The sequence below is a fragment of the Durio zibethinus genome, chromosome 22 (assembly GCF_047325235.1).
Source record: "Durio zibethinus cultivar Kanyao isolate XHJ-2024 chromosome 22, ASM4732523v1, whole genome shotgun sequence".
Classification (NCBI taxonomy): domain Eukaryota; kingdom Viridiplantae; phylum Streptophyta; class Magnoliopsida; order Malvales; family Malvaceae; genus Durio; species Durio zibethinus.
In genome coordinates this window covers 17103266-17121544 of record NC_143183.1, presented here as the reverse complement: position 1 = coordinate 17121544, position 18279 = coordinate 17103266, and the positions used below count along the sequence as shown (strand labels likewise).

The following is an 18279-nucleotide window of genomic DNA, read 5'->3' as shown; positions in this document are numbered from 1 at the left end:
CAATAGAAAAATCGAGTTCATTGGATGCCAGTCTTGGAACCTTGATATGCAACTGGTCCGCGGCTATCAATAATCAATATAGTATTAACAATCATATAATCTATTGATAAAATACTGAACTCCTAAATTCTTCTATTAGTAGAGTGTTGACATTTCAGTCTCAATGATAAGAGTTATTATCTCAAATGCAAAAAAAAAAAATCAATATAGTGTAAAATTTTGAGCCCTGAGAACTTCCCGCAGATAATGATAAACAACTTTATCTGCTATATGAAAAGGAAATTCTAAATTAACATGGCTGTGGGAGATCAGGGCACTACTTAACTTGCCTGGTCTTGCATATGTTTTCAATAACATGACATGCCAGAAAGATTTGTACATGGTCAAATAAGGCCTAAGATATCATTGTCTTGCATTTCCAGTATTGCTGATCATTGATCTTCTGCCACTTCCCAGTCATTTAATCCATCATCTGCTTTCTCTACTTCATCAGTTCCATTGCTTGATTTAAAAATGTGTATGCAAGTGCTCATGGAACATCAGATTCTGTTCCTGACTCCTGATGTTGGTTGTGGAAAGGAAAATTTGTTTCCAAGTGGAGATTGTGAATCAACTCATCATTTTCTTCTTCACCATCATTTTCACTGTCATATGTCCCAAGATATGCCTCATCTCCTTCCTCCTGTAGAAGGCAGAAAAATTAAAAGAAACAAAACATTACATCAACTATCTTACATCAAGTGGAAGCAGATCTAGAGAGAGAAAATAATTGACCTCTGTTTCATCATCATCAGTAGGATATGAAGAATCTAATCTGTCATAAAACTTCTCGTCCCCTTGGTCTTCCATGCTGTGCATTTGATCCTATCAAAGAGCATGACAAGTTAATGCATTTATATTCTTGGCCACACTGGCCAACAAAAGAACAGCAAGAGCTAATATATAAAATAAGAAAACCATACTATTTCAGATCTTATTTTCTCCACTTTAGCCTGCAGAGCTGAAATATGCTTTATGAGGGCCTGTCAAACAGAATAAGTAGAAACAAGAGTCGTTTCAGAGTGTCAGCAATTTTGTAAGGAGAACTAAGGAGTTTGACATTAAAGGTGGAATATCAAGAGTACAAGGGACATGCTACGTAGTTACATATTTGCCAAGGAAGGAGTTTCTGAGAGATACCTCGTGTCTTTGAAGCTCAATTGAACGTGCCAAAGCCCTCCTCTTTGTCAAAAGATTCCTTGGCCTTATTGTAGAAGGTCGCTCATAATCCTTTCCTCGGTAAACAATTATGGCATATCCTTTGGAGATTCTATCAACTGAAACCAAAACTCCACCGCTTTCAGCTTCAAGCGCTATTGCAACCTTTTTTACCTGATCGATAGTTTTAGCCTTCATGATGATCTTAACCAACTCCCTGTATTTCCAGTGTAAGTGCATGTTTTCTATGGTGCCATCAAAAACTCCACGTCTACCTGAAGCAAGAAATTAAACTCGCATAAAAATCTCAAATTATAAAAAGGAACACTGTGATAACTGTTGTAGAATGAGAGATACCAAGAAGTAGAAAAGCTTTCATCCTCAACCCGAGCTTGCGAAACATAAACCTTTCCTCATCAGTTATGCTTTCTGGATCTGCCTGCCTGTTGGCTGGTTTCAAATAATCCTCAACCTTAGATAAAGCTCGCTCAGCTTTCAATAGCTTTCGCTCAGCCTGAAATGCAAAAATTCCTCATTTAAACCAATTTATCATCTAAATATACAAATTAAAGGCAATGTCAGCATTCAGCGTATAAAACTAAGAAATAATGCATGAAAACATAGTGACTGAAGATTCAATGAACTCACAAAAGCTAGGTTCTTTTCAAGTTTCCTGACTAGATTGGAATGCCTCAAGATTTCTGCTTCCTTCATCACTTTTTGCTTGTAATGATCATCCAACCTCTTCCCCCATTTAGCATCTGCATCCAAAGTTTCTCCAAGGGTACCTGCAGCCTCTGATTGCTCAGTTACTTCAGTGCTTGGTACAAACAAAGCTGACGCTCTTAACCGTGCCTGCTCCTCCTCATCTTGCAGGGACTTTGCCAATCTTTCCCTTTCCAATAATGCTTCAGCAACATCTGATGACAAAAAGTTCTTTCCCCTGTAGAAAACCAAGAAGTCCTTGTTCCTAGAGAGAAGTATGCCCCCTGTCAATTTCTACAGCCAATCAACAGAATTACGTTATTAACATTTCAATATGATATTTTAAGAATCCAAATAGTTGAACTTAACATGTTTATCAAATATAACTGATATGAATGCCATTAAGTGTCCACATCACCAAGAGTTACCAGGATTTGTTTTCTTCTAAATATATTAAATGAAAAAACCGTAATACTTAATCAGGCAACAGTCTATCACCCGTATATTCTTAAAATCAGATAAAGAAAGCCAGAACAGAAGAATTTGTGAAGTTTGATCAAGTTGTATGTTTTAGTTGAATCACTTAACCAATTATTGAAGGAATGCCGAATTCTTATGGCACATAAAACTGATATGTTATGCTTATTTCATATTTAAGTTGATTTAACTTATTCCTCATGGGTCCAATTGCATATATTTCAAGAACTAAATTCCAAACAACAGAAGGCAATTGACAATAAGATGAGAGCAGGGACAGTTGACAAAGTCCACTAACATATAGGTAGTACCACTCCAACACAGGTTATGTGCATGAAAAGAAACAAAATACATTAAGGTGTCATTCTTTTGGCCATGAATAAGCACATTATTCTTTAAGTATCCAAAAGCCAAGCTGTTTTCCTTATAAAATTTCAAAGCTCAGGGTACATAGACAGACAAAACAGATAGGAAGTATCAGATACTAGTTGAGATAAAGATAACAACCAAACAAATGAGAAAAAGTAGTTTAATTACCTTGAGATCTTCAGCCATTCTCTCACTAGTAGTCAGTTGCACTCCTCGTTTGAGTGCAATCTTTGCAATAGAACTCTTTTCCCACAATTTAATCACGGCCAAAGCCAGACCTTGGAGCTGCCTACTTCTACCTGGAGATGTATACTTCATTAGACATTCAAAGGAACAATCTTTAGATGATATGCAGTGACACAAGAAATGTAGCATACCGAGAGCAAAGTGTGGAGGAAGAACTCTGGCAAGTCTCCTCAAAGATGTTGCTTCCTTTACTCCAAGAGAAGATCTTACTCCATAAGGAAGTACTCTAAATGGAGGCTGATACCCAGGAACTATTCCAGGAAGCAAATCTGCATCAACTGGTAATGGATTACATCCTGCCCAATCTGTGTACCTAGGACCCAGGCCTTCTAACAGCTTGTCTACTTCATCCTCGTACTTTATTTCTGGCAATGATGCTGTAATTTTATGCTCCTCAGCAGCAGTTTCAGAGTTTGCTTGAGGTGGAGCCACATCTTTATGAGAAACCAAGTCAGAAGGATCCTTAGTTTTATCAGACACTGCTGGTGAGGAATATGTTGACACCTCATTTCTCTTATATATTTGTTTGTTTAGGTGCACTGAAGGAACCTCATAACTCACACCTCTATATAAAGAAACAGAAGTCCCTGACCTCCAAATTACCAATCCTCCAGTTTTTCTCTGCACAAAAAAGATGATGGAAAAGCCAAATAAGCAAAAGATAGATAACTAACTTTTCATAGAGATTGACAAATCGAATTATAACATTCTTACATACTATTGTCCCCTAAAATTATACTGTTATTTATACTTCCTTCCTTTTTGTACAACAGTCAAACAGGTACATCATATCACTGCCCATTGCCCAACCAGCATAACTATGAAGTAAACATCAAATTTAGAAATTATATTTATATTCTCAAAGAGATTAAAGTCAAGATTCAAATGTTGGCGAGGACTCAAAATATATACTTAATTTCATATTCTTACTTAACAATTTGATCTATTCTACTCTTCTGTTATTTCTACTTTCCAAGGAAAAGTTTAAGAACTTTTTACAAATTTCAAAACGAAACTAAACAACAAAAATGAAAGTTCATCAGAAGCAAACCTCCAATATCTCATGCATCCTTTTCATATTAAGAGCAGGTGCTCCCTCAATCTTTAAACTCACAATCTCCATTGTCTTCCATTTCTCATGAATTGTATCCACCACCTCTTGAGTAACACCAGAACCCTTAATTCTCATCTTACTCTTCGTCCGAAACGTCAAGTTCTTTAACCTCCTAAGTTCAGACTCAGGCAGAGTCAATTCTGCCAATGAAGTTTTACTATCTCTTCTTGCTGTCCACCTCCCTTCTTCCTTCTCCTCCTCCTCCTCCTCCTTTCTCTTTTCCCACGGAAACTTAACTTCCCCATCACTTCCAAATACAGTTTCCATCCCCAAAGGTGACTCCTTTGAAAACCCACCTCTAGTATTTGGTAACATTCCTTCTTCAACATAAAAAATATCTTCTATAGACCCTTTTTCAATCACTCTCCTTGGCTGTTTCTCACCCTCTTCTTTCTGCTCATTTTCCTCTCCAATGTATCCAAACTTCTTCAATTTCTCCACTATTTTCTCCATTGTACTACTCCCATTATTTTCACTCTTTGAATAAGACAAGCTCCATAAATTCCCATTTTTTCTATAATTGAACACTGTTTTGGGTGGTTTAGGCCCATTTCTTTTGTGGGTTTTGTTCCAATTATCTAACCAATTACTTCTAAAGGTGGAATCCTTGGAGGGAAAAGCTTTGGTTTTGCTTGCTGGGTATTGGTGAAATTGTAAGTTTGAAGTGATGGTACGATTAGTTGCACAAAAAGCAAAGGTTTTGAGAGGGAAATTTGATGAATTGTACCTGAAAAAAGGGAGAGGGTGGCCATGGGTCTTCGAGAGAGAGGCTTGAAATGAATCTAAGAAGGTCGTTTTTGTTGTTGTTGTTGGATGGAATTGGCGAGTGGGTAATAGAGTCATTGATTAGATGAACAAAGAACATATAAAAGAATCAGAGGAACAGAGAGACTGGTAATTTAACAAAGGGTTTTTGGGAGGGTTTAGACTTTAAAGGCTATGGATAATGGATTTCATAGTAGTTTCCTGGGCTTACATTATCCATGGCTGGGAAGAAATATCCGACGCCTGTTTGGCCGCATGTTATTTGCACTCCAAACATGGTTTGGAGTTTTCCTATAACAGAATAACATTAAAAAAAACTCCTTTTAACAGTATGATATCACAATTACAATAAAACTAATAATATAACGAAATAATTTTAAGATTTTTGTGTCAATTTTGAAAATTAAAATGAAAAATATAGGTTTAAATGTATAATTAATACTTTAAAAATACAAAGTTCTATTTGGAGTTTGGAGAACATAAAAAGTTTATTATTAGTATGAAATCATTTTTATATTTTTGTGCTTATTATTTCTTAGTTTTAAAAAATAAAAATTTAAATTTAAATACATAACAAATACTTTGCATAATACAAAATTATATTTTATATAACAATTATGAAATACGATTTTGTTTTTAATTTTCACTTTGTAATAATTTTTGAAAAATAAAAATATAGTTAAATAAAACATCATTCAAATAAATGATAATATAACCAAATATTATAGGATTATTATTTTATACATTATCATAAATTTTTAAAATTTTTACAAGTGAAAGTAAAATATTAAAATATTTTATTTATTATATTAATTTACTTGAAATATATCCTTATAAAAACTTTTTTTATTTTAGACCCATTTTAATGCAAATGGATTTGGTTGTTTGGATTTAAATACATAGCTAAAGCTTTATATAATCTTAAAATTTTAAGTTAAAATATTATTGTGTGTGTTTAATAATTTAGTTATTTTATAATTTATTTATTAATTATTTAATAATTTTAATTTTATTATAATATAATATTTATTTATTTAATTAATTCTATAATATAATATTTGATCACGTATATAACTTAAAAAAAAAAAAAACCTTTCTATCCATTTTAATTACAAATTAAAAGATAAAAAATATTGGTTCCAAGCTTTGTTTGGGGAAAGCCGAGTGAGCTACTACTACGGGTTGGGTTTTAGAAAGCCAACCCAACCAAACAAATCTCAGAAAAACCGTGCGCATTTTATCAAACCATAATTGAAAATATCCACCCTGCGCAGGAGGTTTTGGTTTCCTGATTTCTGCGCAGAGAAACAATTGTTTGGCAGCCAGGAAACAGGAAAAAAAAAAAGGAAGAAAAAGCTTATTTGCGGTTTCAGTTACCGAGGTTCGTTCTCTTAAAACCCAATATCCAAATTTTTAATAGATAATTTATTTATTTTTTCCTGAAAGACTGTATTTTGTTTTTGTATTATGAATTTGTTGGGGGTTTATTATTGGAAATTTTGGGTGTTTTGAGTAACACTCGGAAGCAATTGAAATTGAATTAATTATGTGATTTTTAAGTGTTAATTGTTTTATTTGGTGCAATAGAACAATGAAAATCTAAAACTTATTTGGTCCAAGTTTAAAGAATTGAAGTTCGCTGTTTTAGCATCAAGATGGAAAGAGAATCCCGAATTTCCTGTAAAAATTTTTGGTCTGAAACCACCAAGTTTGCAATGGTTTGACAGTGTCACCCTTTATTATCATAACATGGCTTCCCCTGGAACTGTCGTTGTTTCTGGCAGTGCTGTAATATGAAGCGACATTTGAATTTTGTGAGGTAAATAATAATAATGTATTTAGATAAGAGAAGAGGTGGAGTTGGAAGAGGTTAGTTGATAATAATTGCTTGGAGGATGCTACCATTTAGTTTGATTCGTGGAAATTTTTAGTTAGCTGTCTTTTGAACTAACCTTCCACCAGGTTTATCTGTTACTAGAGATAAGATGAAAAACAGAGATCATGATTCATTTTGCTGAGGTGGAATTATTTGTAGAGTTTTCTGAAGTGTTTAAATGGGTGATCCTATGGAATCTTGTATAGGCAGGGAATTCACGCAATGGCCCTTTTTACATCCTTCCACCAATGTCATTGCCAAAATTGCTGATGTCTCTCCGTTGGACTTTGGTTGCTTTATTTTTTGATCTAAAATATTTAATCCCTTTTTTGTTCAATGTTTAACTTTCATCTGATTGACATGATTTTATGGCATGAGCTTTGGCTGATTCATGTACCTTTTAATCATTTGGAAGATACACTTGTGAAACAGGCTGATTGATCTATAATGATGTCCTTTTATTGGTACTGCTTATCTTGGGCTTGTTGAAGTATAGATAAAGATGTTTATGAAAGTGGAATGAATCATCAAGTGATCTTCCACTGCATGCTAAAATCTTGGATAAAAATGGGCTGGTTTTTTTGGAGGTATTGAAGCATGCCTACTGGTGCACTGCTTCAGAAAGAAATCCAGCAATGGTAATGACTACTTTCCTGTATTAAATTGCTCGATGTCTAATTCTAAGCCAAAGGATGGGTCATGGGTGAATATAGATGTGTGATTCTGTGTTCTCACATCTTCATACCCTTCTGGCAGAAGAATTGCAAGGAGTTGTTCTTGCCAAAACAACACAATAGTTATAAGAAAAAAGAAAAAGCATAGGGGGCATGCTTATGACCTTTGTATATCATTTATGTGTGTGAGAAATGCCCTATTTCATCATCAAATGAAAGGGCTTCCTTTGGAAAAATCAAGCTTCTCTATAGAATTATAATCTTGTTGCATATGTGAATTTTCATGCTACTTGGGTCACATGTATGATGCTTGGTGGGAGGGGCAGAGGATGTTGATGTCATTGTTAGTAGAGGTGCTAGCATAATCTAGTTTACATTTCTCGAAATTTAGACCACCTTTCTTAAGAATATTATTATGTGGCCTAACAGCTGTGCCTTTTGTCAATTGGCCTGAGTTATTTTCTTTGTAACGTTTCCATTAATTCTTTTTTCAACATTAATTGTAATTATTTGATTTACCTGGTATCTCATTTGATTTTTGTCTGTTTTGATCGTTGAGTCTTAGAAGTGCTTTTCTAGTAGCAGATGTTTAATCTGTTGTGACACCTTTCTATTGATTCTGCTTTTCTTTGTCTTTCTGAAGTTGATACAAGATATGTTTTTTGAAGTGGAATTGCAAAGGAATGTGAAGCTACATGCTAGAAACTTGAATAAAAATGGACTGGTCTCACAGACGTCCATACTAGCATGCCTACTCAAGGACCTGTTTAAGGAGAAAGCCAGTGAGGATCATGGTTACTTTCTAGCTGTAACTAGCTTGAGAAGTATAGGTAAATGTGATGTTATTGATGAGTCAGGAAATATGGTTTTCACAGTAGTGTTTACTTGTCGGACCTTCAAGCCCTTCAAGGGAGAAGTATTGCAAGGAGTTGTACGCTACATATCTCAACACGGTGTGTTCTTGAGATGTGGACCAGTCAGAAATGCTTTTCTCTCAGCTTGGAAAATGTCGAATTACCAATATATTCCTGGTGCAAAACCAGTCTTCATAAGTGACGAGCTTTCAAAGATAGAGAAGGATGTTGTGGTTTGTTTCTTGGTGCTTGCTGTAAGATGGATAAATGCAAGTAGGGACTTCGAGATGCTTGCCAGTGTAGATGCTGATTCACTAGGACCAGTTTCATTGCCAGGGTCTGATGAATTGGACCTCTGAATGAATGGTTGTAGCAAAATTTATCCTGGTTACATTTGTCGTCATGGTTTCCCAGTGATGAAGACATGATTCTGGGAAATGCAAGCAGTATATGTGTACATTGCTATCTTGGAGCCTTGTAAAGATTAGGGGTCCTCCTGTACGTGGAATATTTGGCTGGTATATAGTTTTATCACAAAGAAGTCAACTTAGGCATTCTCTCTATATTGGAATTCTGTAGTATGAACAAATGAGCCAATGGGAATGCATGTTCTTTTGTCATTCTGCATGAAATGTGGATAATTTTCAGATTACCTTTGATAATGGAAGGAATTATGGTACTTCCTACTTTGATGTTGAGTGAGAAGAATGTGAATTTCAGTGATTCATGTCCTGCAACATGATAATGTTGTTCTGATACAGGTGTTATAGGAATTTTATATATCTGCAATCTACCAAGGCACAATTGTGTAATTTATTAGAATTAATTGCGAGTAATTTTACCCAAAAAATCTTCTTGATTGATTTGATATTGTGTATTGAATTATATAAAATTAAAAAATAATTTTAATAGGGATATGATTCTTCCTCGTCCAGAGAGATGCAGGGGAGTTCGGCTTACAATCTCTGCACCTCTTTCACGGCTTTGATTTTAATCACTGATCGTTGGCATTTTAATCCAAGCTTCTTTCTTCACATTAACATACATCTAGGAGTTGATTGTTCTCTTTTCTTAGATATGTTGTTTGTATAACACTAATGGCTGCCATTTATTATTGAGTGGCAAAATTTTTTGATGAGCTTACCAGAAAGCACTCTCATCCATGCTCTAATGGGGGGTTGATGTTAATCACTTGATTTCACCAAATGGCCTTAAGATGTTTTGGAAGAAATTGATTTCTCCACTTTATTCCAAAATTTGTCTCTCATAGATCAATTTTCAAATTTAATCTTTATTTAATAATTTCTAAAGGAAGACCTCATAAATTTCATGAAATCCCGTTTCACAAAGTCAAGTATTTATAAGTTTGTTAAATCCCATTGTAAAATATATATTGACTGAATGCCAAGATTTAACTCAATTTATTTATGTAATCATTTTATAAGTGATGTTCAATAGATTTTTTTTTTTTGAGATTTTTTCATTCATTTCTAAAATTTGCGGAACTCATATCACTGTCCACAATATATTACAGAAAGTAGGACATTCCTCTACCCAATATTTCTCCTCATCTATTACCAACCCTTATTTCGCTAAGTAGTGTGCACCCTTATTTCTGTCTCCAGGAACATGTGATAATCTGCAGTCCACATACCTTATAATTGTTTCACTTGTTTCAGTTATCAGATTAACAATTAGAGATAGGTCGTCATGCTTCTTCCTCAACCTGTTGATCACAGTGAGTGAGTCCCCTTCTAGTTCTATCTTTTGTAGTCCTAAGTATTCTGCAAAGTTCAAAGCTTTAACTGCTGTATGTGCTTCAACCGCAAATGCATTTGTTACTTCTGCTAAGCAGACATGACAAGTTCCTATCATGTTGCCTTCCCAATCTCTGATCAGAACCCTTCTCCCCGTTTCCTTGCCTTCTCAACCGCCCCAGTGAAATTGACTTTGTAGCTTTCATTTGCTGGTGGTCTCCAATTGTTCATTTTCTGTGATAGCTCACATGGATTCTATTGTTGGGTTCTCTTTAACTCTGCCAGATTCCTTTGCAAAAATCGCTGACATCCTGCGATCCCTCTATTGCTCGCCATGCATTTCATGATTCTTTTCGTTCTATATTGTCCATGTTCCAATAAAAAAAAGAGTGAATTGATCTTCTGTCAACTTTGTCGCCACATCTGTCATCAAGTCTAGGCTATCAGTTTGTTGGTTACATTCTTCATTCCATTGCATGTCTAGGTTATCTCACACTTTATTTGCTCAGTTACAACCCTCATTGCATGCATTAGTCTCTTCTTCAAAGCCGCACCTCGTGCATGTACTATGGACAGGAATTTGTTTTCTCCTCAGGTTCACCATGATCGGTAAAAACCCTTCGTTGACTTTCCAGTTCAGGGCTTTAATTTTTGTGGGAACGTTACTTTTCCAAGTAAGCGGCCAAACTTTCCTACCTCTTCTGGCTTCTTCAATTTCTACTTTATCTCCTTCCGCCTCTTTGCTGAGATTGCACAACAACTTGTAGCCACTCTTCACTGTATAAAACCCTTCGTTGTCAAAATGCCATACTAATCTATCGAGTTCGTCCATCTTGCTTAATGGCATCTCACTAATTACCTCAGCTTCCTTTAGTGTAAACCGGTCCGTCAAGCTATTTCATTTCCACCTATACCATTATTTGTTAATTAGGTCTGCTATAAGTTCCCTTTGATCATTGTTATTCATTGGTTGTTGCGGTTGAAAATCAGCTGCAAAAGGGAGCCAAGGATCAGACCATATATATGTTGATTTCCTATTCTTGATTCGCCATCTTAGTCCTTTGCTTAAAACGGCCCTTCTTGACTAGATGCTTTGCCATGTTAACAAGGGCGAGCTCCAAGTTCTGCTTCAAGGAAGTTGCATCGCGGGAAATACCTGGCCTTGAGGATTCTATGATCAAGTGTGTACAGGTGGATAGGAGTCTCCATCCCTGCTTAGCTAACATTGCTTTGTTAAAATCCCTTATTTCTCTGAAGCCCATGTCACCTTCATTCTTTGGCCAACACATTTTCCTCCAATTCTACCAATGGATCCCTTTTTTTCCCTATGTCATTTCTCCACCAATAGTTGCTGATCAATTGATTTAGTTCATCACACAACGTTTGTGGCAACAAGAAGCATCCCATGGCATAAGCTGGAATTGATTGCAGGACCGATTTGATGAAAACTTCCTTTCTTCCCAACAATGGCATCCTTTGGCTTCTCCCATTCATTATCGCACTTAGCTGATCCTTTAATTTTCTAAAGGCCTTTTTTTTTTGTCTCCCTACTATCATAGGTAATCCCAGGTATTTATCAAGATTTTCATTTTTGGAACCCCAAACTGGTTTTTAATTTCCTCCCTTTGCCTTTATGCAGTGTTGGGGCTAAAAAACGATGCCGACTTATCAAGATTTATCCTCTGGCTTGAGCTTTCTTCATATCTCTTTAGCATGTGCATCATCTTCTCACTTTTGCTTGTATTTGCTAGTCCAAATAAAAGACTATCATCTAAAAAGAATAAGTGACTAACTTGGGGACTACGTTGGCTGATTCCGACTCTATGTAGTGATCTCTGCATATGGGATTTCCTTAGTAGTGCAGATAGCCCTTCTGTACATAGTAGAAATAAATATGGAAAAAGTGGGTCTCTTTGGCAAGCCCTCTTCCTCGGGAGAACTTGTTAGTGATATCACCGTTTATAATGATAGAGTATGAAACACTATATACACATCTCATAATGCTATTAATCCAATTTTGGTGAAAGCCTAATCTTTTCATGATTTGTGCCAGGAAGTTCCACTCCTCTATCATACACTTTACTCATGAACAATTTTAGTGTAAAAGATTCCAACTTTCCTTGTTTTTTATTCTTCAAATAGTGAATTAGCTCATAAGCTACAAGAGTATTATCAGATATTAATTTACCTGGAACAAATGCACTTTAAGCCTCACTAATGCAATAAGGAAGAATATCTTTAAGCCTAATGACCAATACTTTTGAGATTAGTTTGTAAATTACATTACACAAACTAATAGTCCTAAATTGTGTAATAGACCTGTGATCTTTTATTTTTGGAATCAGAACATTGTGGGTATGGTTGATATCTCTAAAGTCTAATTCTCCCTTAAGACCAGACAAGCAAAATTTAGTAACTTCCCAACAATATGCCAATAATTTTGAAAGAAAAGTGCAGGCATACCATCAGGTCCAGGTGATTTATTGGGATTCATTTGGCTCAAGGCATTGCTAATTTCCTTGGCTTTGAATCCTTCAAATAGCTTTTCGTTCATGTCATTAGTGATGCATGGGTCTATAGCCTTAAGGACATTCTCAAAGTTGTCAGTGTTATCAGTCTGGAATATTTTGTGAAGTAATCGGTGGCTATAAGTTTAACTTGATCTTCCTCCTCACACCAAGTCCCATTTAATTTTTTAAACCCCGTATTTTGTTTTGACGCCTCCTCATCAATGCTTAGGCGTGAAAAAAGCTAGTGCTCTTGCCTCCCTCGCTTCTGTCTTCAATAAATTTCTTCACTCTTTATGCAAGTATTTAATTCATCCCTGACCATGCATTTTCGTTCAAGATTTTCATACATGGGGACCATATTATTCAACATTTGGAGCTCTTCTTTTAATGCGTGCATTCTCCTTTTGTTATCTCCTATAAAAGATTTATGCCACCCAAGCAATTTGTCCCCCACAGCTTTTATACGAATACTCCTTCCTCCACGTTTCAGACACTATTTCCTCAGCTCCCAATTCTTTTATCCAAATAGCCTCAAACCTTTGCCTTCTTTTCCTCCCCTTTTTAACCTTGGTTTGATCATCTCTTTGGGTATTTATCATTATAAGGCAGTGATAAGAAACCGAGCTTGTTAAGTGTCTTACTTCATAGTCAGGGAAAGCCTCACACCACTTCTTGTTGCCAAACCTTCTATCCAATCGTTCTCTAATATTTGTCTATGGTGTCTTTCATCTTTCCCAGGCATACCATTGTCCCGTAAATCCCAGGTCGTCCAGTCTACATTCCTCTAATGCATCTCTACAATCTTGCATTTGGTTCTCCCTCCTTAAATTCTGCCCTATCTTTTGACCATTCTACGTCAATTCATTAAAATTTCCCATGCACAACCATGCACTATCATCTTGTCTAGCCAATTCCTTTAGGAGCTCCTATGACACATCTCTGTTTTGCATCCGATTCACCATAAAACCCCGTGATTCTCTATGGATCTGTGTTGTTTTTGTCCCTTACCTTAGCATCTTTCTGGCTTTTAGAGAAACTTTTCAGTTTGATGTCCAATTCTGATTTCCACATCATAGCAATTCCACCACAACTACCTTCTGAGCTAACTCCAAAGCAACCCTTCATTTTGCATTTATTTTTTTATTCTGTTCAATTTCTTCTCATGCAGTTTTATCTCAATCAAAAAAACTACACGGGGATCTTAACTCTCCACCAATTCATGAAGAGCCTAAACTGCTCGTAAGTTCCCAAGCTCATAACAATTCCAAGATATGCACCTTATGACTCTCGACGGAATTGAATATCAGTTTCCGCCGTTATAAATTCTCTTTGCACAGTATCCTTTTCCATTTCCTTCATCTTCTTTATTTGTTGATCAATATCCATTGCATCTCGCACCTCTTGTTCCACTTTCTTTTTTCCCACGCTGTTTATGTTAATTGTTTCATTGTTTTGCCTAGTTGCTCTTGCCAACTTTTTCCACGTCCCTTGCCCCTTTGTATACATGTCGACGTTCCTACCTTTTGCATGCTATCCATCCTTTGTGGTCCCACACCTTTCTCTTCCAGTATGGTTTGCTTCCTTGTTTGTTTCTTGGACACTTTCATTATCGGTTGTGGAGCCCACAGCTAGATCAAATCCCTTATTTTCCTCGATTGGCTTTAAATTGCCGATTCCCTTTGTTCCCTTATTTCCTCAATTGGCTTTAAATTGTTGATTCCTTTTATTCCCTCATTTCTTTTTTTAGAGATATTAACTACATGCCATTGATTTTCGCTCTCTTTCCCTTGATCACTCCTGTTTGTCTAATTTTCTCTTTCAATTACGCTTATGTCCGTAATCAATGATTGGAACCTCACTTTGTCCTCCATCATTCCTTTCCTCATTTGTTCTTCCAGCGTCTGCACCTCCCTGTATTTTGGTCCATGGCTACCACCTTTATCATCCAGAAAATTGTTTCCCCCATCGTTGTTTCCTACTCTTGCATGGTTTTGATTGCGCTCTTCTTTCATGCTCATCCTTTTTGTAGTAAAGTTCGCTCTTTTTGATGGGGAAAGCTCTCAACCAAACTCCATACTGTCACTCCTTTTTTTTTTTTATCTTCTATGCTTGTTTCACACTCCATATCTGTGTGACCTATAACCCCACATAAGTAGCAAAAATTTGGTAGTCTTTCATACTTCAGTCTACCACATCCTAAAGACTAAGATAACTTTCTGCAGCAATTTTGTTAAGTCTATCTCCAGCTTTATTCTTAAAAAAGCTCCTTCCGACGAGAACAACATATTGTTATCAACTCCCTTGAACAGACCCAGTTTACTTCTAATCTTCTTTGCAACATTTCTGTTCATTAGCTTCAGAGCCAACCTGTAAACCATAATCCAAAAGTCTACCTTATCAAAGTTGTAGTCGGATGGTTGTAAATCACCATTGTATTCTTGGAAGACAATCAGATTCTTATCAAAAGTCCATGGAGATCCGTCCAGCACTTTTCTTTTGTCATTCCTTGTTCCAAATTTGAACAGAAACATATTAGTCTCTAGAACTGTTACTTTCATCTCCTTTGCTAACTTTCATAGTATTCTGAGAGTGTTGATCTATGCCTCCCTGTTGAAAGTTCTATTTGTTAATAGTTTCCCCATCACCCATAGATCCTTAGTAAGTTCCATATCTCCTGGCACATTTGTTGTGTTGATACCATCCCTCTCTTCTTTTGTCAATGTGAATTTTGCCCACATATGCACTAGTTCTTTTGCCATCTTCTCTTAATCCTAGTCTTCTTCTCCTTTCCACTCTATAGCCACTGAAAACTAAACAATTTAAATTGAGAAACACTAATTGAAACTATAACCCTTGCAATTAACAAGACTAAAAATCTCTCTTATAGAACTAAAAGCTCAAAGAGACTCTTTTGTTGTTCAAATATCAATATTTGCTAAATTTTCTTTATCTAAACTACAATTTTTTTTTTTACAAAAAAACTTTATTGTTCATAACCTATTGATTAAATTAATCAAAATACTTTTAGTTAATATTTTCTATCTTATTCATCTTCTTATTAAATTTTATTATATATTATCTCTTTTTATTTTTATTTAATTATTTTTAATTAAAAACTTCAGGAATTTTACCTAAATCTTTTCCCATAACTCAAATTTTTTAATTAAATGTTAAAATTTAAAGTTCAACTCACAACTTATTTCTTATCTTTATCTAAATAAGATGTGTTTGGTACACATAATTATAATAGGTTATAATAAAATGATATTATGGATAAGATTAGATTAAATAATGTTATTCTATCTTGTGTTTGATGTGTACAAGTATAAAGATAGAATAATTTATTTATTAATCAAAATTATCCTTTCTCAAAGTTTATGTAATTTAAATTATTGATGTAATTTTTAAGTATATAATAAGACATGTAAATTCAATATCATGCATTAAAAATAATCTTTTTCACTTGGGGAGGATTGAATCATCCTATATTAAGAAAATGATTAATTTTTCTTGTAATTCTATCATTTTTTTCAGACACAAACAAAATATAATATAGAATGATTATTATCATATTTTATCTATTATCCTATACACCAAACATAACCATAATCTACCTATATTATATATCATTTCCCAATAAATCTCTAAGTGTATAAAGATTTATAAATATGGATTTAAACTTTTATTTAGGTGGGCTGTAAAAGTCATTGTTTACACCATCCAATTATATTATACACATTAGATAATCTCTAAATTTTTATTTAGTGTAAGTTGGACACCCCTTGATTTTTTTACTTTTAGTTTAGACCATAATTATTTTGGTTAATTTTAGACATGACACAAAAAATAAAAATGATACGGTTTAAAATAAAAAATATATAAATTTGGTAAAAATTAAAAAATATGTTTGATATTTGTATGTTGATATGAATTATGATTTGATAATTTTTTTGTTTTACAAAAATTTGATAACAAGTATATACAATATGAATACACAAATTATTTATGTATAACATAATAGCCAAACTTTGCTGCATGGACATCTTCAAGTGCATCACTCCAACAATTTTTACACCTACCTTGAAGCACTGCTTATCCCCTTTTCAAATATGCTTTGATAAAACAAGGAAAGAACCAATAATTTTGGATTGCATAGCCATATTTAAGCATCTATTTTAACCAATTTTAAATTTTAAACAACATATTATTTGTGCACTCTTTGTTTTTTTTTTTTCTTTTTTTCGTCAATGGGACAAACACTCAATTACTTTCTACTTGTTATAAATTTCATTTGAACAACATACTCTTATAATGAGGGTTTTTTGTACAAAAAATTTGAGAGTAGATAAGTTGCTCAATCTCCCAACTCAAGGCAAAATGTGACTCCTATAATGAGTTTTCAAAAAAGCTGAAGGGTTTATTTGATTATTAAAATTATGTTTCAAATCAGTGGTGGAATTACATTGAAACCAGAAGGGGTTATGGCCCTTCAAGATTTTTCAAGCTCTTTAATACATATATATAATATATATAATTTATAAGTGTTCTTTTCAAAAATAAAAATGACTCCCCTAAAAAATAAAAAGTTATTCTTTGTGATTATAAACGTTTAGAACCTTAAGATTTTTGGTTCAAGTTTTATTCACTACATGAAAATGGAGATTTAGTGACTATTTTTTAACGACATTTTTAAATAAATGCCAAAAAGTTCCATGTTTCTATAAGGTATGCAACTTTTTTTTTTATAAAACATCACTAAATTCTTATATAGCGGCATTTGAATTTAAAAACGCCACTAAAATTATATTTTTGTGGTGTTTGTTAACCTAAATGCTGCTACATACTTTAACTTTTATAAATTTTATGACGTTTATAATGTAAATGCCGCTAAGTACAAGTCTACAAACTAAAAAAATACTTGACGGGCATTTGGTTTGAGAGAATCCACACATTTTTCTCTAAAATCTTACTATTGTGTATTTGATTCCAACGTTTGGTATAGGATAATCTGATTTTGGAAAAAACTTATAGATTCTTAATAGTATCTAAAGGCCCAAATTAAAAAACCCATTCTCCCTGTGATATTCTACCCACCTCTCCTTGTGATATTCTAGGATTTCGGGAGGATGGGAAGTAGTATTATTTTCAAATTTGACCTTACTAAAAAATTGTGAAATAGCCATTACCATTTTGAAAAGCATATTTGAAAATGTTTGCAAGTTAGTTATAGGTATCTATTGATAAAAAATTTAGTTTACATATGGTATTTGACATTAAAAATACCTTGAATAATCTTTACAAAAATTGAATAGGGTTATTCAAGGTGATTCTGACAAAAAATACCTTGAATAATTCCCTTCAATTTTTTATTAGAGATTATTCAAAGCATTTTTGCCTAAAAAATGCCTTAAACAATTCTTTACAAAAAATTGAATGAGGTTATTTAAGGTGTTTCTAGCTAAAAATACTTTGAATAATCCCTTTCAATTTTTATGAAGGGATTATTCAATGCATTTTTTGCAAAAACACAATGCCTTGAATAATCCATTGCTAAAAATATTAAAGTAGCTCAATCGGTTAGAACATACAACTATTAACCATAAGATCATAGGTTCGATCCTTTCTTCTAGCATTTTTGAGGGTTTTATAAGAGATTATTAAGGTATTTTTTATCCAAAAAGCCTTAAAAAAATCTCAAAATACTAGAGGGAGAGATCAAATTTATGACCTTATGG

General features: G+C 34.1%; 2 protein-coding genes across 3 annotated transcripts; one reads left to right on the top strand and one right to left on the bottom strand.

The window, feature by feature from the left end:
• Positions 1 to 109: 109 nt before the first annotated feature.
• On the bottom strand, positions 110 to 5155 carry CFM3A (CRM family member 3A). The gene is made up of 9 exons (XM_089752043.1): positions 4046 to 5155; positions 3126 to 3615; positions 2917 to 3047; positions 1846 to 2196; positions 1555 to 1711; positions 1180 to 1472; positions 963 to 1022; positions 775 to 864; positions 110 to 682 (listed from the first exon to the last, which is right to left on the bottom strand). Exons 1-9 carry the CDS (start codon positions 4949 to 4951, stop codon positions 530 to 532), a joined length of 2631 nt encoding a protein of 876 aa, XP_089608169.1. The 5' UTR covers positions 4952 to 5155; the 3' UTR covers positions 110 to 529.
• An 866-nt stretch (positions 5156 to 6021) lies between these two features.
• On the top strand, positions 6022 to 8969 carry LOC111307368 (DNA-directed RNA polymerase V subunit 7-like). 2 transcript variants are annotated; one of them, XM_022905377.2, is made up of 3 exons: positions 6022 to 6254; positions 7182 to 7387; positions 8067 to 8969. In XM_022905377.2, the coding sequence occupies exons 2-3, from the start codon at positions 7385 to 7387 to the stop codon at positions 8634 to 8636; spliced, it is 573 nt and encodes a 190-aa protein (XP_022761112.1). In that variant the 5' UTR covers positions 6022 to 6254; positions 7182 to 7384; the 3' UTR covers positions 8637 to 8969. The 2 variants fall into 2 exon arrangements, with proteins under 2 accessions (XP_022761112.1, XP_022761113.1); XM_022905378.2 differs by lacking the exon at positions 7182 to 7387 and having other exon boundaries at positions 6119 to 6254.
• The last annotated feature ends 9310 nt before the right edge of the window (positions 8970 to 18279 follow it).

Bases quoted from the DNA above. Each gene is read 5' to 3' on its own strand.
- CFM3A (XM_089752043.1), bottom strand. From the start codon at position 4,951: ATGACTCTATTACCCACTCGCCAATTCCATCCAACAACAACAACAAAA. The intron at 3,048-3,125 runs GTATGCTACATT...ATACATCTCCAG, and splicing joins TCCTCCACACTTTGCTCTCG to GTAGAAGTAGGCAGCTCCAA. The intron at 1,712-1,845 runs GTGAGTTCATTG...TTTGCATTTCAG, and splicing joins TTGAAAAGAACCTAGCTTTT to GCTGAGCGAAAGCTATTGAA.